Below are 24,805 nucleotides of genomic sequence, written 5' to 3'. Positions count from 1 at the left end.
ACGGTCTTACCACTGGGCCACGAGGGAGTCTAATACTCAAGGTCGGCAGCATCAATATCCAGCTGATAAGGGGAAGCAATCTGTGGGATCAAATGTTAAATGTATATAAAATTCCAGATATTTTGTATGTCCAAAAATTCTGTGAATCTTTTCATTCTCCACGTAAAAAAGTAGGACAGTCTAAATTACCTTACGTTACTAGTATATACACGGGCACTGGAGGTTAATGCAAATATTGAGTATGTGCATGTATATCATACATACACATACTCAATCTTTACATTAACCTCCAGTGCCTTTGAGTATATACATGTACATTATACAATATATGTCTCTTCATTTTTTTTAACATGAGTGAAACCCATAAGCACATGCCATACATGAATCGACAAGTCGATGTGTACTAAGTTACTAACCAATAATCTTAGTATCAATTTAGATGTAACACAACGCTTATAATAAGGAACACTTGTACGTACTTTACTTGTTTCAAGTAAATAACTAAGATAAATTTTTATTACTATTTTATTATTACATGTACATGTATATATACAGATAAATTAAATGAGACACCATTTCAAATTATTACCTAACCTACTATATAAATTTTAATAAGGCGTTTTAAACTGTTTCCTGATTCATTTTAATGTTTTTGCACATCATGAAACAGTCAAAATTATTACATAACCTACTATATAAATTGTAATTAGGCATTTTAAACTGTTTCCTGATTCGTTTTAATGTTTTTGCATGTCATGCAACAGTCAAAACTGTTTACCCGGTCACAGAATGAACTGTTGCATGGCTGAACTGATCCATTATGACGTCTTAATTTTTTTCCCGTACTTTACAGCTACATAATATTGAATTATGTATAAATTGAAGCATTTTCATGACATTCAATTTGAAATTATTATTTTAAAAGTAATCCTGATACCCATATAAATATATATTCAATTTGATATCACTTCAAAGAAGAGGTCAAGAACATTTTTTTCTGAGGATAATTTGGGATAAAAATGTAGACCCCTTTCACTCATTACAGATCCTTAATCCTCCCACTCGGCGTGTTATATTCAAACCTTCAAGTTATCATTATGTTGTTTACTAAACAATACATAAAAGCATCAATTTATTTTAGGAATGACTCTAATTCTTGGCCAAATTATTCGAGTATAACCTGGTTTGGGTCAGTTTACGCTTTATAATCCGCGGATTATAAAACAGCGTAAACTGACCCAAACCAGGTTATACTCGAATAATTTGGCCAAGAATTAGAGTCATTCCTTATAATTTAATTCTAAAATCATTAAACAACTGTGGGTGTAAAATTTCGTTGCTTTTTATTAGTTCAAATTTGCCGCTCAATAATACAACCCTAGTAACGGAAGTGATGGGAAGCGAGGGGAGGTAAAAACTGATACATAGTCCTAGCAGCCATGTTGTTTTGTTTACATTTGGTAAGATCCAAGTTACTGTTTGAAGTTAAAGGTACGTTTATTAAATCTGGAATTTTCCATGAATCCCGAGGACTGGAAATGAGAGGATTGCATGGATACAGACGATTCAGCTGGTTGTCAGGGGGGTGTGTCCCCATACCAAACCAGGTTATACAGAAATAATTTGTGTTCCTTTTTGGATATTAACCAATCAGAGGCTAGAATACAAACAAAATTAAATTATTAATGCATGATAATACTGCCCCCATTAATTTTTCTGATTTTAAACAGATCTTTGTGAGAATTTGATTCATATTCATCTTGTTTAGTTTGGTTTCAAAAGAAATAGTACACTTCTGTCGATGTTTTTTAAAACCTATCGATTATTATGTCTATATCATTATTTTAAGAAATTATGTAGTAGGTTAGGTAATAAAACACTTATTTCATGACAACTCGGGAAACAGTCAAACTGTTGTCCCTCGATAATGGGGAAGACCTGGGAAACTGTTGCCCTCGGCCTTCGGCCTCGGGCAACAGTTTCCCAGGTCTTCCCCATTACCTCGGAACAACAGTTTGACTGTTCCCCTTGTAGTCATGAAATAAGTGTATACTGTTTACTGGTCACAGAATGGGCTGAACTGATCCATTATGACGTCATAATTAAGGAAGCGATTGCATGGCGTCACGTGATCGACTCATGTGATGTTTAAAAAAAAAAGATTTACGGTAACCATTTCCGGAATAAAGAGCGTGATTATGATTACGCCCATGACAAAAGGTCTTCGTGGCAATATTTTTAAAACGGAGAAAGAATAAGATAGGCCCTAAAGATGTGATGTTGCAGAGTGTTGGTGAGCGTCGATGCAGATTTTTTATCCATATGTTTTTTCGTTTTAACACGTCTAGCCTTTGTCGTAGTTCTGAACGCTGTAATCTATTTCATTAATAAATTTAATTCATACCTGGATCTTTACGTCCTCTAGTTTTAATTAAAATACTGGAATTTTAAATGAGATCGGTTATTTTTACTATAGGATTTACATCTATGAATAGATATTCATTTCCTAAAAGCTTCAGACGGCGTGATTTCTCAGTGATTATAATGAATATAGGCCTATATGGAAGCATAAACGAATGCGATTTTCATATATACCAGTTTCAGGTTGCATGCTGGACATGAACGTATTTTTAAAAAAAATATCGCAGAGGAAATTATTTTCCTCTGTAAGATCTTCTCTAGCATTTTCAACATCGACCATGTACATTGTAAACATTGAATCATCGGCACATACATGTATATTGCGTACACATTTGTTGTAGTAAATTGTTTTATGCGTCGTATTTGGTAAAAAAAAAATGAAACTCAACACACTTCTGATGAAAAGAAAAGAAAGGTTTCTTTTTGCAAGTTTTCACAAATCTAGCAAAAAATACGCATGTAAGAATGACAGACGAAATTAAGAGAGGTTAACTCTGACAATCGAAGAAATACGGAGGTACCAGGTATACCAGAGAAAGAAAATTATTTTGAGCATAACGTCATACGTTTTAAAAAAATTTCAACTCATCATGCTCACACGAATATATCTGAAAAATTAATTTAATTTTTGAAAATTCACGAGGACATGAACAAAGACGCTTCACCTCAGCATATTTCATGAACCGCGTGATCATGAAGCGCAAATTTATAAATGTCATTCAACCATTATTTTGGAAACAAAACAGTTTGCACTAGGCCTATAGTTTTGACGTCAAGTGTGGCATTATGACGTCACAATGGAGATATGTAGGCTTACCTAGTTCATGAGAAAATGAACTGTTTTCTAACTTGCAATGAATGTGTATGAAAAATATTTGCAAATGTAAATGTAAATTACATAGCAAATCAATAAAATTTGTCAAATAAGATAATAGCTGGGATTTATTTTATATACGGTATAGACTGCAGATACAAGTTCTCTGAAATAGTCTACTCATTAAATGTGTTCAAGTGACTAACCCCCCCCCCCCCCCGCCCCCTTTCCGATTCCAAGTCACAGTGCAGAGACCTCGATGAGTGTTCAGAGCATGAACAATTTGGCCCTTGGACCACTGTGCACTGGTTTAGAATGTATATATATATATATATCTGCTCCACGTATAAAATGAGCAACCACCACAAAATTTTCAGAAAAAAAATATTTTATCAATCTGTACGTATTGTTTTTTATAGTCTTTTAACAGATTATGCAATTTAAAGGTTCAGCAACAAACCATCAGATTAAAATTTATGAAGTCTTTTAATATTTTAGGAAAGGGGGGGGCATTGAAATGCATGTAGCTTAAAAAAGAATGTGATGACCCCACTTCATATCTTAACCATGAGTCACATATAATAATTGTTACAAAATATATCAATTTTAGGAAAATTCATTGGGCAATTTTTTGTAAAGACGTTGAAAACTGCTCTTGGGGTGAAAATATTACTGCAAATTTACAATGACTACTCCCCAAAGCAACTGTGGCATTACTACATCTATCAATAGTTTCCGATACAATTTTTATTTTCAATGAATATAAAGCATATTATTTAATATCTGGTGAAAAATTTTTAATTTGTTTCAATTTTGATACCTGTATGGCATACTTAAAATTTCACTACATAAATATCAAAATATTGAAAAACGGTGGTTACCATGGCAACCATATCTTCTTTATAACCCTGATGACCATGGTTGACATTTTCATATTATGATATCATTAACGTAAGGCAAATTATATGTAAAAATGAGAAAAATTCATAGAGCAGATTTTTTTCATGGACCCTTGCAATCTCTTCCTTAATTTCCGTACTTTACAGCTATAATATTGAATTAGGTATAAATTTAAGCATTTTCATAGCGATAAATTTGAAATTATCATTTGAAGAGTAATCCTTATATCCATATGAATATATATTCAATTTAATATCATTTTAAAGAAGAGGCCAAGAACACCTTTTCTGAGGATAATTTGGGAAATATGTAGGCCCCTTTCACTCACTATAGGTCTTTACCTTAAACGTCCGACTCAGCGTGTTATATTCAAACCTTCAAGTCATCATTATGTTGTTTACTAAACAATACATGTATGCATCAATTTATTAGTGCATGATAATACTAAGAAATAATACAGACTTTTGTCGATGTGTCTATATCATTACTTTAAGAAACTATATAGTAGGATAGGTAATAAAACACTTATTTCATGACAACTCGGGAAACAGTCAAACTGTTGTCCCTCGATAATGGGAAAGACCTGGAAAAGTGTTGCCCCAGGCCGAAGGCCGAGGGCAACAGTTTCCCAGGTCTTTCCCATTACCTCGGGACAACAGTTTGACTGTTCCCGTCGTAGTCATGAAATAAGTGTATACTATGGAGTTCCACAATTCATAGACATTAAAACAAATCAACAGTTCAATGGATGCTATGACAAGCTAAGCACAATCAAAATTAAGGCTGTCATGTTCTAAATTTTGAATTTACCAGGTGGGAGGATATAAAAAATTTAGAACATGACAGCTCTGACAGACTGAGACAGGTATAGATATAAAAACATGATTCCATATTAAGTTTTTAATCAAATATAGAGGCAAATGAGTGAGAAAAACATGTTTAATTTAGATGCTAAAAAGTATCTATTACAGAATGAGATTATAAATAAATGCATTCATAATAAATATTTTGTTTGTTCATGCATATCTATAATGAACAATCTATAAAGTTTAGAAAGGGAATATAGTGTACAAGCATATTCCTTAAACTGTTTGTTTACTGATTCATTCGTGCTTAATATAATCCGTGAAAATAAAGGGATACTATATATAAAATTATTCATATACAACACAAAGAGGTACTTCAACAGTCCTACTTTCGTAAATAACTGTCAATTGAATGGGAAAAGATTTGATCCTGCTTTTTTACACCCCACCCCAACACACACACAACATAGGTTATCAGATAAAAAAAAAAGTTAAATTAATGTAAAAAAAAATGTGGTGCATCTACCCAACATAAAAGAAAGAAAGATATCAGATCAACGCGTGACAATATTGCAACAGCCGTGAATGGCAGAGTCTGTGCGACTGTTCGATATTACACATTGAATACTGAAGTCTTGTCAAATAATTGTATTCAACTAATGATATTTACGACAATCCATGTAATTAATATATGTTATTATATATTTTAAAAAAAAAATAGATCCTCTTGTACAGTTAATAAATTCTATAACTATAAATGCTGAAATAATGTTTGTTAAACATATTCAAACATGAAATCAATGCAATCATCAGATTCTGTTTTCTTTAACTTCACTTCTTTATTAAAATCAGAATAAAAAAAATGGTGGTGATAATTGTTGATCATGTATGAACAATTATCTATATAGACCATATGTACAGAACATACATATCTTGTAAATCACATTCACATACCAGTGAACTAGGTGTTCAATTATATATGATACATATTAAATAAATATTTGTTTCAATTATGAACATTTCAATTTCTCAAGTTCTGCCTTGATCACTTTCAAAATTCTCTGTGCCTGTATTTTGGCATTTGATGCTTGTTCTTCCGTGTAAAATTCTGACGGAACCGATCCACTGGCTACGCCATCAGGGTATCGCATGGCGTCATAAGATTTTGTCACTTCCTCGAACTTCAGCACCATAGATTTAAGTTCATCGCCACCACATCTAGAGGCCAACAACGACAGATCATGTGTGCGCATGAATAAATCAGCATCTTTCTGGTAAAGTAGAGCTTTTAACGCCTTCTCGACAGCCTTTAAAGAAAATGTTCAAGAATGTTAACATACTATCAAATTACAAAATGTCTCTTAAACTGAAAAAAAACAAATAAAATGACCGTTCGAGGTAAAGAAACGTTTTATTAGTCCCGCAATATTTCTTTTATTTCGAATTATTATTACAAGTTTACTTTAATGTCTACATATTTTGCATAATATGCCGGTCACCTTTAAGACATCGATGGGAAAAACCATGCATGTTATATTATGTTGGGTGATATATAGGTACGTGTCCCAGGTTTAGGGCAAACATTTTTGCATCAAAATATTCATTTAAATATGAAAATCTGGATAAAATATATGACGAGGTTTTCTTCCCTGCTGTTTTTTTTTCTTTTATTATTATATGCTTCAATAGTGTGAAAGAAATGAATTTGACTTTTGAATCTTCATAATGTATTTCTTTGCAAAGGAATACAATATGAACATTCAAAATACATGTATATGAAACGAAAAATTTCAGCAACACATCTCCATAAAAATGCTCCTCCCCTTTGGAAACACCTACTTTGCTTCAACTAGGGGAATTTGGATGTCCACTTATCCAGATTTAAAAAATCTAAATAAAAAGAATAACAAATGAATCTTTAAATCAAAATTTATCAAAATCAAAACCTGGATGACTATATGAACAAACTCAAACTAAATGATGCAAAAACTGATAATGGTGGTTGCCCGTGCCCATAACCAGTACCGTGTGAAGGATATCCGCCTGAAAATTGGTGAGGCAAAAGTGACACCTAAGTCTACTGTAAAAACCTCGGTGCTGCCCTGAACGCCACCTTATCAATGGAAACACAAGTCAGCTCCATGGTAAGAAAGATGTACTTCAACATTAGGAGAATCTCCAAAGTGAAACAACATCTCACCAAAAAAGCGTGTGCAAATGTCATCAATGCAACAGTCATATCCCACCCTGACTATCACAATGCCCTTGTGCTTGGCATAACTGATCGACCCATGCACCAGTTACAAGTGTCTCAGAACAACACTGCACGTTGTCTCACAAGAACATGCTTACAGACAACATATTTCGCCAGTACTTCAACAACTACATTGGCTGCCTGTAAAACAACGTGTTGTGTTTAAAGTGCTGACAACCATACGTAAGACACTACACTCCTCCTCAGCACCAACATACATGAGAGAGTTATATGTCCTGTTTACCAACCACATAGGACCTTATGATCATCTGACAAATGGAAATTGGTAGTGAAGAAATCATCAAACAAGTATGGTGCAAGAGACATAAATACACTAGGTGCACAATTGTGGAATAAACTGCCATCGGAACATCGAGAGCTTGAAGCACATGGAGCATTCCGCAAGAACCTAAAAACACTCTTGTTTAAGCGTGAATACTGTTGATTCATTTAAATTCGTGGGGGTCAATGTTCGTGGGCAAGCAAAATTTTATTGATTCGTGGGGATGTGATTTCGTGGACAGCTCGTTTATTTGGTAGATTTAATTAATCAGTACGCTGACAAAAAACTGTTCGTGGGGATGTAAATTCGTATATAAGGGTGACCCTCGAAATCCACGAACATTGATCCCCCACGAACAATGATGATTCCACAGTATGCCCTATGAATGTAAAATCCAGTACTACATCAAGGACTTCATGTGTAATCTCTTACAACCTCAACTTCGATACAGTATTAGCATATGAATACAATTACCTGTGGTCAGTTTTAATTTTGTCTAGTCTAAGCTAACAACTTTTTCATCTTACTACCATGTTTTATTTAAGGTCTTTCTTTGTTTTATCGATCATTTACTTTACAAAATAATTTTATCATAGCTCTGACAGGTCTTTTATTGGTATATTATTATTAATTATTAGCACAAACATTGTACAGCGCATAGAAACTATATGTAAATTTACGCTTTATAAATTAAAATAATAACAATAATATTATTATTATTCGAAACTCTGATAAACGATACCGATTCCTGAGAATAAAATCCCTAAAAGTATAGATTTTTTCCCAGATTTTTCTTACCTGATGGCATTTGAAACACACCCAGTTATGGGTGTTTCTTTGACCCTCGCTACCCTGTGCTGCATCCAAGTCGTATTTTGCTTGGCGGTACCATCTTTCAGCTTGACCGGGCTGGGAACCACGCCTGCGGAATTCCTGAAAATATCCATGCTCTGCTTCTGGAGGACGGTATGCTCTCTCAAATTTTGCATAAGATTTTCCACGGTTGAAGCAATGTTCATAAAATGATGAAAAATTGAATTCTTGTCTGAATGATGAACCTGAGGGACGGTAATATTTACGACGTCCTCTATACCCAGTTCCTGAATCAACTTCATCTTCACTTTCATAATCTAAAGACTGACCATTTTCAATTCTTTGGATTAAAGAGTTGATATACTGGGTCAATTTCGTGTAATAATCCTTGTCGTCCATATGTTTATCTGGATGATACTGTAAAAGAAGCCGCTTCCATACTCTCTTTCTTTCATCAAGCGGTTTGTTTAGAGTATCTTTCATGATATTTTTTATGTTTCTCTTTTGTTCCTTCAGATTTTTTCTTTCGCTCTTGCACGACGTACATGTATACGTTTTTTCACTTCCTGTGTGTTGTGTATAAACTTCCATACGTAGATCTCTTTGGATTTTCCTTTCAAATTTATATAAACGTGACGCACTTACAACAATTCCGTTCTTCAAACCTATATCAATTCTAAACCTTTTCTCCCACATATTTTTTATTTCTTTTGTTTCATCTTCCTCCACCCGGGCAAATAGGAAAACTGGTGAGGAATCTTCTTGCACAATATCATCATCAATTAAAGGATCAAACTGTTCATATCCAACATATTCATTTATTTCTAATGACTTGAATGAATTGTTCAGTAAGTGGTGTAACTTGACTGGAATTTCAGATCCTAATTCTGGAATGAAAGGTTCATCCGAAGAAGAATCTTCCAAAGAGATTATTTGTTTACTATCCAAGAACTCTCTAATGCATTCTGGATTTTCGATAAAACCAAGAACATGAGCGAGATGTAAGCAACTCCCACTCAGTTCGTTGTTTAAAAGACAGTTAATGATATGAGTTAACTCATTTGCAATGTATTCTATCCATTTGGTATTTTCTGGGCGCCTAAAAGAATTCAGATAAACACATACTAGACTTGAGTTCTCAGTGTCAATGGAATATGAAATTTGTGTTTGCATCTCAGTGTTTTTGACAACTTCCGAATTCAGTCTTAATACAGTTGTCAAATTGTCCACCTCAAAGACTGTCATTTTAAAGGTGTCCCTGATTTGTTTTTCTTCCATTTCACCACATTCTTTGTCTTTTTTGTATCGTTCGTGTCGAACCAGGCGAATGACACTTTTGATAAATTCTTCACAGCATAAAAACTTTTCCAAGAATTTTGCCCTTTCACTTTTCCTTTTGTAAGTTTTGCATTCTGTGGATACCTCTTCCGTCACAATTTTTGAGAGTAATTTTGGTCTATACTCAGTTGGAATGAGAGATATCTCTTTCACTGGATCATGTACATCTTTCATACCTAATTCTTTGAACCCGAGTATATATTTTAAATTATGGTTCCCTTTACGGAGACGTTTTTCCAAGACTTTATCGTCAACAAATATTAGTGATTTGCTCGACAGTAAGATGTGGTCTTTGCTTGGGAGATACAATTCTGATTTCAGTTGCACATCAGAAATTTCTTTTCTTAACTTCTCAAAAAGCAATTGAACAGCTTTGATTGTCATTGTTCTTTCATTAGGATCAATAACACCGCCACTGGATCTCTTATAAAGCTCTTTTAAGACATATACGTAATGGTTACTGGAAAGTTTTTCGGAAGCACCAAATTTCTGAAACACAGCATGAAATTCACCAAAATAAGTTGGAGCCTTATAGAGATACGGAGGAATTTCATGTTCATCATCCATATTAAGGACCAAAATATCTGGAGAAGCAAATGCTTTTCTCTCTTTGACATAAATGAATGGTGTTTCTTTTAATGAAATTATCCTCTCACTACATGAAATATTTTCCAGATATGAGTATATTTTCCGAAATACTGAGGAAAAAGTTGTATCCAAATCTTTATCTATCTCCACTTTTGTGAGAACATCTTCAGGAAACTGTGGGCAAATCTGTTTTATATGTTCAAAGACTTTTTCCTCAAGTGGTTTTTTGTCATGTCCGAGCCTCTGCCATATACGCTGATCATCAACAATCCTACAGGCATTCTCATTAAGTAATCCAATTTTTGTCCATACCAATTCCTTGTTTTTCACAAGTTCTGAATCTGCAAAGTTAAGCAACTGGTCGGCGGCATACTGAGAGTGGATTCTTACTAAATCTTGCTCTAATGTGTAAGGTAAAACAAAATGAATTTTCTTGACTTCTTCTAGGAATTTTTCATTTCCGCAAAACATATTCTCATTTTGTAAAGTTTCTATCAATATTGATGAATATTTTTTCACCTTATCAGATAGCTTTTCTTCTTTTCCAATTTTTTCGACACGCAATGCAAAGAGGACAAATATTTCCTCCGTCACTTTGTCTCTCAAACCACATATTTTAAGAAAGTGGATCCAATCTTTATTAGCAAAAGGTGCAGGAGGAAGTTCATCCTTTTGACAGAGGAAATAATATAGCTTTTTCTGTGGATTATAAAATTTGTTTGCTGTATATCTGATTCCATTTTGAACAAGAAAAGCCACCTGTTGTAATAGTTCCATTATGGAATTTTGTTCACTTTTGGATTTCAATATCATTCTGGTGATGACGAAATTTTTCAGCGTTTCCATATGTTTCACTATATCTCTTTCTGGCAAAGCGCTGAAATTAGGAAGAATGTATTTGTGGTATACTTCTACAACATCACAAATGTCGCATCCTGCCCTTGCATACACACAAGTCCATGGTTTGTGTTTCAAAAATTGCACTGTTGTTTTTAGGCAAAGCTGATGAAGTCCATTTATTGGTGTTTCTTTTGGAAGCATTACAGAAGTTTTAGAATCGCCGAGAGTTTGATACTCGTCTAATAAATTTTCATAAAATGGTAAACGTCTTAGCTTTTCTTTTGAATCTGCATCTGGTTTAAAACTTGATGCTTTGGATTCGAAATATTCCATTAAAACTTCACAGTTTGCTTTTATTTCAATATTTTTTGTATTTGACAAGATGCAATCCAATATTTCAAGGACATCATCTGAAGTTGCAACGAAGGAACTTGCAACAATTATGCTTGAGAGTTCGGAGTCTTCATGCATGACTTCTGTCCGATCCAGATAGGGAAGTCCAATAGCTTTCATTGTTTTTGTTACTGCACAATCAATTTGATCAAAAACACATTTTCCCTTGTTCAATGGATACAACAGCCTGTGTTCGTATTGATGATGACACTGATCATTTCTCCTTACAGGAAGTAATGCCCATTTTCCAAGGCGGAAAATCATGATTTCTAGAAAGCATTTTTGATCTCCCTTTCCATTACGTAGGGAGTAATCATAGAGTTTTCCAATGAAGCACCAAAAGGTTTTCAGCCAGTCATGACAAGGAAAATCTATCTCTTGAAAAGGAACAGGAACTTCATGCTTTATTGCTTCTGTAAAATTTTCATTCAAAACTTCACAAAGATTGTCAAGTTCTAATTTACTGATGTATGGTTTAAATAATTGATTTCTCCCGCAAAGGACAGTAAGACTTCGATGTAACAAGCGGTACTGTGACCTCGGAAACATCTTCACATACTCTCCTAGATTTGTATAATAGATGTTTTTTTGTCTAGTAAACTTTCTGAGAAACCCATCAGATGTTAACAAAAGTGGAGCACCTTCGAACTCATCACATTTTATCGAATTATCGAGCAGACAGAATTTTAATGTCATGATAACATTTTCCGTACTTTTCATAAGTGTTCTACCTACATATTTGTCGATTGTTAGTTGACATTTTTCTTCTAAATCGGCCGCTTCAAATCTTTTCAGAAAATTCAAAACCGCTCGGGGATTAATTTTTTTCACCGAAAGATTTGCCAAATTCAAACTTTCGTATATCCACAGTGGGGAATTCAACAATTTCATGCCGAAATCCCTTAATAAATATGCAAACTGCATGCTTTCACTTTTAAATCTTTCATCGTTTTCATCCTTTGGAGGAGATAAGTTTTTGAAAAAGTACGTTTCCAGATCATCAAAGAACACATCTTCTGTACTCATAGCTACCCATCTGCAAAGAAAATGTTGCTTTCTGTCTTGAAGGACAGGGAAGATTTGCATTTTTGTTGACACAATGTATCTATAAAGAGATTCCGCTAAATATCGCCAAATTCCCTCCATTCTTGCGATCCATGGAAATAAATTGTTGTACCAACACAGTCCATCTGATATTTGATAATTATGTCTACATATTTCTTGTTTCGAAATTTTGATCACTTCAGCATAAACCTTTACGACTACTAAGTCAACTAAAGTTTTGTTCCAGAGGCTTCTTGTATCTCGATATGACTCTACTTCAGGCCACCATATGTTTGTGCGTGTTTCGTTGTCTAAAGCAAATTGGCCATTGATATGGATTGGAATTCCTGTTTCAACAGGTAATGGAAGAGTGCAAAATGCTTTGTAAAATACTTTTTTTTGTGATCGAGATGATTTCAAAATTGCTAAACCTGCTACAGGAAGTAGTCTTAGATCCCCTGATGAGTATAGATTTTTAACATCACTTGGAACAATGTCACTTTCTTCGAATCCATATCTTTGAACAATTAACCACTCTTCCTGAAAGATGTCGTTCAAATTCAAAACCAGTTCGTAATGCAACTGCTTTTTGATTTTTAAAGGATTTTGCTTAAGTTCTGATATAAGCTGTTGAACACATTGATTCTCCCGTGTTTTTCTTTCGACTGACACTAAACTTCTTCTTTCCATTTGCCCTCTTTTATTAATGCTTGAGATTTGTATTTTTTTCACACTGCTTAAAAACAGAAGATTTTCTCCCATTTCATTTTCAAAGGATTTAAATAATTTTTCTATTTCATCAGTGGTGTACTTTTTTGATATATCCGAGTTTCTGTGCCGCAAGGGAAATCTGAAAAGGGTGCCTTTTCCTCCTTTCCAAACTTGTGTTCCAGTAAGGAAGCAAGTCAGTATATCTGGATAACGTTGTCGAAGATATCCACAAGCATTTGAAAACATACGCCCTGGTTTTTGTTTAGTGGCATGGGGGATGTATTCGCAATGTGGATCTAAAATACACAATATTTGATCAATGTCTCTAGATAAAAAACACGGTACGTCTGTTAGTCGGTAAACAGCATTGAATCCAACTCCATAACGTCCCGTTTTTGTTGGGTCATCAGATTTGCTTCCGATACCAAGATTCTGAATTCCTTGAATATCCTTTTCAGTGAAAACACTGTCATTGTAAACACAAAGAGCTGGCCCCTGCAACTGTTTCCACTTTTCACTAAACACTTTGTTTGTGTTATGCATTCTATAGTCCATGATGAAATGCAATTCAGAGGCACCTGCATCATCTGCATTTTGTAATAATTCTTTCAAAATGCTTATTTCTGGGTATCCTTCAAGCAGTTTCTTTATTCTTATCTTTAAATCCTCATGCTGACCAAAATCAATGCCAATTTCAGATGACGTTGTTAACAAATCCTGTTCCCTTTTTGACTTTATTCGGGCTAAAATTGCAACGGATTTTGAAATATTAGGGTGTAAAAAACTCATTTCAGGACTGTCTGGTATCCATTCACAATCGTTTTGACAAAGTTCACAAGCTTTTCGCATTATTCCATGCCTATCGGGAAGATACAATTGATGAAGAAACTCATCAATACCTAATTCTGATATTGATGGAAGTAAAGATGTAATACGACATACTGCATCAAGGGATTTCCTTGGAAGTTTTTTATTTTCGTATGTCATTTTTATTTCCTTGAAAACTTCAATGATATCGTTTGTTTCAAACTTTTCTCGCACTCCAACTGCTTTTAAAAAACGTTTGTACTTTAAGAGTTCACTTCTTTTCAAATGAAAAAGGAAAGGTTCACAGTCAAATTCCAAGGAAAAAACTATCCGATTTGGAAAAACAAATTTTCTGTCAATAAGAATGCATGCTGTCTTTGAAAATTTTGTTAGACCCGATACATTTCTATTTCTATCCTTGTCAAGCTTGTAATTAAAGGCATCATACAAATCCAAACATACCCCCTTGGTATTTTTTTCTACAAATTTATGTTTCAAAACTTCTGACAGCTGATTTGATAGCATCTCGATGGAAACATTGTCGAAGCATTTAACACCAAGACTCCTCAGCAAGGTTTTATTTTCACTCTGTTGTTCATCAGGAAGACCCAGAATTAGCTCCTGTGAACCAATGCAGTTTAATGCTGATGAAAAAAATAGATTAAAAGGGCGACAAAGCATAGTATATGATGGTTTAGAATACTGATGATAGCTGCACATTTTCGGTAACGTTTTGAGTTCTCGAATCTTATCTAAGTACCATAAATATGACCAACCAATAGGTTTCTCTTTTACTGGCAGAAATTGAATGTCCTTCAAAATGTGTAACTCGACTTCTCTAAGATTCATGAATTTTAGAAATCTTATTATGTAGTCAACACGATCTAAAGCACATGTCTGGCACCGTTCAAATAGACTTTGCACCTTTTTTGTCTGCTGAATTAACTTTTCTAATGGAATGTCTTGTTCTTTTTTCATCATTCCTAGTTTTAAAAGGCATTTTCGAAAATCCTTTTTCATGTAAGGTTCTGTGGGAAACACCATGTCAGACTCTGAGAAAAGTTTTGAAATATCCCTTTCAGGATCCACAAGATCTTTTGGACATCGTTTTTTTTCACTTGGCCGTGTCGGAATACAGTTGATATCACTGATCTTTTCCTTTATATTTTCGTCATCCCATTGCAGGATGGTCATTAAAATATAATTATAATTTTCTTTACATTCATATCTGTCAACGTTGGCCAAAAAGTATTCACATGCAAACATTTTACGTGTGACTATTTGAACAGGCTCACAAAAATCTTCCATTTTTCTGAACAATTCTACTGATAGATCACTAATAAACAACGCATTTCTGTCAAACTTTGCGATTAAATCTAAAGCAATTGTCTTAAGTTTTTCATTTGTTTGCAAAGTCGGATGCAAAAATTTACACTCCTTAAAAGCTTTCCAACCACTGGATGTCTTAAATACTTGCAATGTGGAATCTTGAGCTATTTTCAAATAGAATTCTTTTTCAAGCCTTCCCCAGATATTTTCTGTCCTTTTCGGCCACAGTGAGTAGTACACATATTGTTCGTTATTTACCTCATTCCGTAAATGCAATATCAATCCAATAAAAGCATTCAGAACGGCATCCTCTGTAAGGCAATTGTTCCATACTACATGTTTAGAGTCTTCTTTTTCGTCCGACGACGTAACAAGAAGACGCTGGCGATCAGCAGATACTGAGAAATTACCATTGATATGGAATGGGAGACCTGTCACAATGGGCAGAGGTAAATAACAAAATAAATGTCCTTCATTATAAAAACTACCAGGCAGGTTTCGCATATCTTTGCATAAAATAATTGGAGATGCCTCGTGTTTGATGACTGGAACCGCAACACAAGCAAGTGGCAAAGCACCATCACTTTTCCTATCCTTGTAAAGGGCTAGCGATTTCCCGTTACCAGTAGACCATGACAACAACCACTGGACTGACCGATGAGAGGATTTCAATTGTACCGTTATTACTGCTGATTGTATTTTGACGAATGGTTGTGATAGGCCAGTGTTTTTGAGTTCTCGTGTGGCTTCTTTTAATACAGTATACGGTTTTGACGGCCCGTCCTTTGTCACACTTAATATCAACTCCATACATTTTTGTGGTGATTCTTTTGTATTTCGGAGGCGATAAAACTTTAATTCTTGCACATTCTGAGTAAAAAGTAGAAGGTTTCCAGCTGCCTTGCAAACCAAGTTAACAAATTTCTCCATCTCATTTGCTGAATAAGGTTTCTGGCTTATTTCACTTTCTTTCGCCTGTACTTCTGTTCGCAAAGGCAACCGAAATAATGTTCCTTTGAAATTTTTGCCTTTTCGAAATTCTGAAGCTTGAAAACCAAATATGTTTTCATAAGGAAAAAACTGATCACTCATTTTATCTAACATTACTCTGTTTCTGAGTTGTAGTTTAATTCCGGGACTTTGTCGTTTTCCTTTCAAAGCCTCGCCTAGGTATTTTTCATGAGGGTCAAGGTACACCAAACTCCCTCGGCTTACAAAACTTGGAACATCAGTCAAGTTGTAAACGGCATTAAACCCAACACCAAATGTGCCAATTTTTGTTGTATCTTCCTTCTTTGTTGCACCACTTAACTTCTGGATATTCTTAAAGTCTTCATCAGTAAATTCTGCGTCATTGTACGCCCATAATGCAGGACCTTGAAGAGACTTCATGTTTGGATCAATTAGTGCCGATCTTGCCTCCCTATTTTCTCGTTCATCATAAAGGAATTTCACTATGGTTGCACCAGCATCATCAGCATTTTGGATTATCTCTTTAGGAACAGATAACCCATCTGTGTATCCCTCCAGAAGAGATTTTATTCTTAAAGTCAATTTTTCTGATTGTCCAAAGTCTTCAAACATTTCCTCAGCATCCGCAAGAGTGTACTCTTTCAAAGAACGTACACCCAATGCCTTTGCAACATGTTTACTAATTTTCCAGTGAACGAAATTCACGTTTTCGTCATCTGTAAACTTTGTACTGAACCAGTCTGTGTCTGCGTACACACAATCTTTAGCAGGTTTGAAAACAATACGCTTTGGGTTCTTTGATCGAATTGGAAGAATTACATCCGCAATGTGCTCTAGTCTGGACAGACGTTTCAAAATCTTCTCTATCAAGTCGAAATCCTTGTCAATGTCATCAGTGTGAAAATCTTCTCCATATTTTACTTTGAGTTTTCTTAGAACTTCGAGCAAACTCTTCGGCGTCTGTGATGGGTTGCATTTACATTTTTTAAAAAATGTCCCAAATTTTTCTAGTTCCATGGGCAAAGGTATTAGATATGGAACTGTATCTATATCTTTCTTTGTATTTCTTTCAACATAGACTGAACTGATATCTTGAAACCCATGATCCGTCAAGATGAATTTTCCAAATTCTTTAATGTCAAGTGACTCGTTTTGTTCAAAGTATTGGTAAATTGAAGTAATAATTGTCATGTACATTAAATGTTCCTTTTTTGTATAACTTTTCAACACATTTTGAAAATGTTTACAAACATTTTCAACAGGTGCTTCTTGATTAGCATTAAGCAGAAAAATCTCACATTCCCATGTTGCAATAGGCATAACAGACCCTATCAAACTCGCATTTTTTCTTAATTGTAGCGAGTTCAGTTTCACTAAACCTTCAGTTCTAAACCATGGAAGAGATTTTGGGTATAGCTCAATTCTGTCCTTCATAAATGGCAGGATATTGTACTCGGATATACGATGACATATGTCACTATGCTCTTTCATAACCTGAATAAGAGCATTTGAAATGGTTCGAATTTTCTTTCCATCATTTTTTTCTCTTTCTGCTTGAATCTCTTTACAGACCATCTCTATGTCGCTCATAAATCTGGCGTTCTTTTGAGTAAGACATCCAATTTGTTGCAAAAGGTAAACATCTTCATCACATGGGAATTTGCTGTCATCGAATAGATCTTTCAACACTCTGTCATCTGGATCATACAAGGTTTCACAACTTCTATATTCTCCTTTCCTGTTTCTTATCCAAGGAATATGTTTCATACGAAGTACAATATTCTCCCAATTGGTCAGCTTTTGTTTCTTTTCTAAAATGTAGCGACACAGTTGTCTTTTCATTTCATTTGTTAACCAAACTGGATTCCTAATCAACTCTTTTAATGAATTAGAAATAATACTCGATAGGTCCTCTGTATCATCTGAAAGTTTGCGCACTAGCTCATTCTCATTTTTGGAAAATGTCACTATCATGCTTCGTGTGAATGGAACTGGAAAATCTTTGTCCGCTATAAAAACAGTTTTACAATCTTGAATTGATGTAAAACATTCAAATTGTTTCAAACTCCGTTGTCTTTTAAAGATTTGCAACTTTTTTAAACATCTCAAGAGACCTGAAGAAAGTTTGTAATTATTTATAGCTAAATAATTTTTCAGTACTTCTTTCTGTTCTGTTGTGCTCTGATCATTGAAATTATCAACACCTGTTGAAAAATGCTCTTCAAACACAGAAAGTCTTTCTTTTACTGCAGATCGAACGTAGCCCTTCCCTGGTTGCAATAGGTGATGATGTGAAAACTTTTCCTTTAATATAAAAATGTTGAAAAACGCATATATGGCTACCCATAATGTGCCATTTTCACTCCCAGTATTGTCCATAAGGCAATCTGAGAGTTTTCTAAGAGAAACACCTGGTCCTTTGACAGGAACAATGGGAAGGTGTTCCACTGGTTTTAGTGACTTCTTAAAGTTTGATTCCAAATACTTCCAAACATTTTCAACCCACTCATTAGAAATGTTTTCTTTCACCTTTGTCAGCAACACATCTTCCAAAAATTTGATGCAAATACTTGCGTCAAGCGCTTTGAAGTTATATGCACCTAAGAATATAATGAGACAATTAAGAAAATGATAACAATTAAAGAGATACATCTAAAAATTAATAAGATTTATATACAGTTTACAAATATATATTTTTACAAAAGTATATGTTTTTATGTACTAATTCTTTCTTACCTGTTCGAATAATTGCTTGTAAAACAATTGACAGCTTCTTCTCAGACTTTTGTCCTAGTTTAACAAGTTGATTCTCCTTTCCCCAAAGAAAAAACTCCTCGCCCTGTTCACAAAGGAATATACATTTCCTAAAAGGAATTCGCTGCGTGTGCTCAAGCGCTATGTATTTTCCATCTTGCGTCTCAATTAGTTCCAGGCCATCTAAATCCAAAGGAATTTCATTTTCGCTGCAAGAATATATGAGAAATTGAGTTTTCGATAAAGCTGAACACTGTTTGTAGTCTTCGAATCTTTTCATTAAGTCTCGGAGGGCTCTAGGGGAAGTTGATTTTATTGATATGTCTCGAGTAACCAGATCATTGAAGACCTCTTTGTTTTCTCCCAAGTTTACAAGTCCATTGCCTAGACACTTTCTGAAAAGATTGTGAACTGCCTTTTCACATTCAACTGTTGTGTTTGTAAATATACTAAATGTTGCTTCTTTTGTTTTCACCCACTGTCTTTCTTCTAAACATGGGACTTTTGAGGTGATGAGGTAATCGTCAATGGAATCAACAATACATTCCCATTCTTCTCTGGTTGAACTTTTAGTTGGAATATAGTGATAAAATAATTTAAGTATTCGTTGTTTATTTTTCTCATTTTCGCAATGTGTTTTCAATTTCTTGAGAAATTCAATATACACAATGGGAAGCAATACTTCTATCAAATACCTGTTCCATAACATGTCATCCTCCAAATGACTTTCACTCATGCTTTGGTCATGTGACGGCCATTTAATGTGTTGTCGGTTGCTTTCTAAGGCAAAATAACCATTCACGTGAACTGGTAAGCCACCAGTTGGACTTTCCCTTCCTGTTGGAAGTGGCAGGAAGCAGAAAAGCTTTCCCAATGAAATTTCCTTGTCAATTCTTGCTGCAATGCCCACATACGGTCTATAATTGCAATGTATACTTTGAAGTAGTCGAACCATATCTTTACTAATGCTTCCTCCGTGAAAATACTGTACAATCATCCATTGTTCCTTGCTAACAGTGCCTGACCTTGTTATTTTAAGACACAGTGTATTGTGCATCCAAATGGGAGCTTCCTCTTCTAAAGAATGTCCAATTTTTAATCTCTTTTCTACATCATTTAGCTTTAATTTGTATTCCTTCCTTTCCTTCCTTACCTTCACCAAGGAAATTTGGTCTATCTCCGCCTTCACATCCATAACAAACTTTTTATCAGTATACTTGTACAGCTCAATTTTTTCAATATGCTTCAAAAATAACAACTCCAATTCCAAATCTTTCCTAAAAGATCTTAGAAGATCATCAACTTTTGCTATGTCATAGGTTGTGTCTGATAGCCTGGATGCCTTCCTTCTTAGTGGAAACCAAAACAGAGTTCCATCATATCTTGTGGATCTTGTATGATGACTATCAATGCCAAATACACCATCTAATGGAGTGAGTCCTCGTTTTCCACAAATCTCTTCAAGACAGTAATCTTTTATCAAAATCTTTTGATTTTCATCTTTTAGAGGGTCCATAAAAAGAATAGTGGTATCACTTATGACACAACAATAATCTGGAAATATGCATAAAACATTCATTGGAAAACATTAACTTTTTTAATTAGAAGTGCATTGTATCAACACCAAGCTTATTAGAAAATGAGTTCACTGCATTTGTGAACATGTGTAATTATAATTATTTTTATCATTATAATTACCTGTCATGTGAAAAACAGATTTAAAGCCAATTCCAAACTTCCCAACTTTCAGAGCATCTGATTTTTTGTTGCTTTTGCGAAGCATTATGATACCACTCCAATCCTCTTCTGTAAATTTGGAGTCATTATAAAAGCAGAGTGCTGGTCCCTACAATCGTTTATTTTTAATTTCAGTACATATCATATGCTTAAGTAATGCAACAGAGTTAATAATACAATAACTATTGATATTCAGTTTAACAAAATTGATTATACACACTTTGACAATTTGTTAATCAAGACTACTTACTTTAGAAGAAAATATTTCTAATCAACAATCGACGAAACCATAATTGTATTGAAAACTTTTTAAATATAATCTTTAGATTCTGTTATATTTACAAACCTGCTGAAGAAAGTGAGCAAATCTTCATGGTAACTGTACTTACAGAGAGATATTTCTTATAAGAAGTCTTGATTTGTGAAACATCACCACCAGGATGACATACAATTTTGACAACAGAAGCCCCTGCATCTTCTGCATTTTGGACGAGTTCCTGCACATGAAACATAAAAGCAATCTTTAATATCAATATTATTAAAATAATTGTTTGTAGGATCATTTCATACACTATTGGCTAGTTTTAGGGAAAATATGAAAATATTTTCCCATTATTTCCTTTGTTAAAATACGCATTTGGATATTTTTTTCAAATGTTTTTCCCTAGAATTTACTTATCATATCATGCCACATCTTTCATACTTTACCTTTATGATTTGTTCATTATCTGGGTAATCATGCAAGATACTCTGTAGTTCGTCCAGAAGGGTATTTCTCTTGAATGAATTGATTTTAATCTTTTTGTGACGATCCCCTGAAATATAATTTTCTCAAATTCTTATGGAGTTCTTTGTAATTGACCCCTGGATATGATCATTCATAAGTTAAAATTTTAAATGAAGAAAACCCTGTTAGTAAGATAGTTGTTCATTTGATATTATCGTCAAAGGCACTGTGACAGGAAAAATATGAGAGGAGTTATACTATTTAAAATTGAACCAATATTAGAAAATAAAATTGATACTACTTGACATGTTTATAATACAGTTGAACTTCGGTATCTCGAACATCGATATCTGGAATACCATATTGTCGAACTGATTGTGAAGTACTAAGCACTTCTGCTTTGAATAGTTTACTCTCAATATCTTGAACTCCCGGATATCTCAAAGTTTAATCTCAATCCCATTGATTTCAAGATAATGAGGTTTGACTGCATGCATTAAAATTTAACTATGACCCAGATATTAATTTCGTTTTGACAGCTTCATTTAAAAAGACATCTTTGGAATTAACCTAAATTTGTCTTACAATTGGAAAATTTTGGGTGGTTTGTATATTCTAAAGCTAGACAAAATCACAGAGACATCCCTTAAAACAGTATCGATAGCAGCTGCCTTACCTTTGCTTGCTATGTCTTCATCGCTGTCTTCAGATGAACTTTCTCTCTGTCTCTTGTTGGCATCTGATGTGATGACATATATATATATATATATATATATATATATATATATATATATATATATATATATATATATACATGTATATATATATATATATATATATATATATATATATATATATATATATATATATATATATATATATATATATATATATATAGGTAAACTTCGTTATCTCGACATCGACGGGACCATCGGAAAATGTCGAGATATCCGAGGTGTCGAGATATCAGAGTTGAGACTTGACGTCCAAGATTTCATTGCATAGCAAAACAGACAAGCTTATCATATGTACATGACTTTAATATAGACTATAGCTCAACATATTTCAGAATTCCCTCTATTTTTATTAAAAATCTAAGAAGTTATTTTAAAAATCTTGTTTATGAAACGTGTTCTTTATCGAAATCTTTCTAAATTCACAAAGTTTCAGCACAAAGTTACAGCATTGAGCTGCATTCGCGTGTAACTTGCCTTTTCGTCAGAACAGGATACGAAATGCGCTCTATAAACTTCGAACCGCATAAAGTCGACATCCGATATACGGTAAAAAAATTAAATGTGGATTATTTTTTTCTTATTCTATTCTGGAAGAATATACATTAAAATTATTTTTTTAAAGAGATTTGTGTATCTAAACTAACGTAGTGATGTTACAGATGCACGAATTACAGCTGATTCGGTCAATCGTGTCGTTAATCGGATTGTTTCCTGTTGAATACATTTTAACTACAAATATCATTAAAACATTTTTTTAATTCCTTAGTTTGAATTTTTCAGTGTGTTTTTTATTCATTGTAATTTAGTTATCTTTTTCAAATTTAAAAGTTATGTTACGTTTCGATATACATTTACGCAGAATCGTGTAGATTTAGTAATGATATTACCCAAGCTCAATTAACTTCTCAAAGACGCCGAAGGGGCTTGGGATTCACCTACAAACACAGTCTATAAAATTATTTAAGCAGCGTGCAGTCAAAACATGGGTGTGAAAGGTGTGAAACTTTGACGACGTCCAGATACCCGGAGTCGTCCGTGCGTGACGAGCGACCCTATCTGACAAACAGTTAAGTTCAGTCGAGCAGAAAATTGCCGATGTCGACATATACCAGGTAAATTTTGCTCTTGGGACTGTAAATATACGTCGAGATAACCTGGGTTGTCGACATTACCGAGGTCGACATATCAGAGTTTTTGCAAATCATTTATATAGTAAATACTGCCGGGACCGCGGAAGGATGTCGACATATCCCAGGTTGTCGACATATGCGATGTCGAGATACCGAAGTTTACCTGTATATATATATATATATATATATATATATATATATATATATATATATATATATATATATATAACTGCCCTAAGTGAAGAAATATTAATACAGAAAGCACAAAGAAATTCACTTTTATAAGGATACCCACTTCCACCCCAGCCCGGGGTTGAACTCTCGACCTACGGAATCTGTCTCCTAGCAGTACAGGAACAGCGCGCTAGACCGCTCGGCCATCTAGGCAAGTTGAAAAACTTGCTTTCGATGCCGATGGAATTCTCGCGGCGCTCTCCTACGCTACACGGTCATTGAGAATGGAAGTGAGATACAGTTATTTGGACATTAGTTTTATTAGAGGATCGTTACCAATACACGTTGTAATGAAATTAATTTCTATTTATAAAGCACATTTTACAACAACTCTTAAACTAACGTAACTGCCCTAAGTGAAGAAATATTAATACAGAAAGCACAAAGAAATTCACTTTTATAAGGATACCCACTTCCACCCCAGCCCGGGGTTGAACTCTCGACCTACGGAATCTGTCTCCTAGCATATTGAAAAGTAAAATCTCAATTATATCAACATTTTCTTTGATATTTCATCTAATATTAAAGTATATTTTATGTAAAATCCCTACAATTTACAAAAATCTCACAAAGACTGAAATTACTTGCCTATGAAATAGCATATACACACTAAAGAGGACAAAAAGGACCATTTTCTCATACTTTAACAAAATTTTTCGGTATGAGTGGGTCTTCGCTCCATTTTTTTTTTTTTGGAAAATTAGTCCTGAAAGTTTGCATTAAAATAAACATTTTTTATTTTACAAAAACATGGAGCAAAGACCCACTATACCTTAAAAGTACACTTTTATGGCAAAGCATTCGCATCTTTCCGAGAAATACTTGAAGTCCATTAAGTAAAGGGTCATATCACAAACAAGATTTAAATGCCCCAATTCGTCAGGAGCTGTGTAGCGTAGTGGTTAGCGTGTTAGTCTCAAAGCAATATGATATTGCGGATTTTTATTGCTAGGGTTCGAATCCCACGAATATCATTTGATTTTTTAATAAAAGAATAATTTTTTCCGAGATCTTTTTTTTTTCTCAGAAAAGATTTGTTGAACTTAATTTCATAAATTTCAATAATGAGGAGTTTAAATACTTATTCACAAATTGAATTTGATTTTTTCAATATCTGAAGCTATAGGCATTCTGCACACCTTGTTCACCCATCTTCTTTTTTAAAATTATTTA

General features: G+C 34.1%; 1 protein-coding gene across 1 annotated transcript; it reads right to left on the bottom strand.

Moving 5' to 3' along the window:
- Positions 1–5,936: 5,936 nt before the first annotated feature.
- LOC133182384 (sacsin-like) lies at positions 5,937–11,746 on the bottom strand. The gene is made up of 2 exons (XM_061317218.1): positions 8,277–11,746; positions 5,937–6,248 (listed from the first exon to the last, which is right to left on the bottom strand). The coding sequence occupies exons 1-2, from the start codon at positions 11,712–11,714 to the stop codon at positions 5,952–5,954; spliced, it is 3,735 nt and encodes a 1,244-aa protein (XP_061173202.1). The 5' UTR covers positions 11,715–11,746; the 3' UTR covers positions 5,937–5,951.
- Between the last annotated feature and the right edge of the window lie 13,059 nt (positions 11,747–24,805).

Source organism: Saccostrea echinata, unplaced genomic scaffold, assembly GCF_033153115.1.
Source record: "Saccostrea echinata isolate AGI-Se365-2 ecotype Australia unplaced genomic scaffold, CSIRO_AGI_Sech_v1 ptg000009l, whole genome shotgun sequence".
Classification (NCBI taxonomy): Eukaryota; Metazoa; Mollusca; class Bivalvia; order Ostreida; family Ostreidae; genus Saccostrea; species Saccostrea echinata.
The sequence above is the reverse complement of the archived record's forward strand: the minus strand, read 5'-3'. Positions and strand labels throughout refer to the sequence as shown.

Excerpts from the sequence above, each read along its gene's own strand:
- LOC133182384 (XM_061317218.1), bottom strand. The coding sequence starts at position 11,714 with ATGATTTTCCGCCTTGGAAAATGGGCATTACTTCCTGTAAGGAGAAAT. Across the intron at positions 6,249-8,276 it reads TGTGTTTCAAATGCCATCAG|GCTGTCGAGAAGGCGTTAAA; the intron begins GTAAGAAAAATC and ends TTTTCTTTAAAG.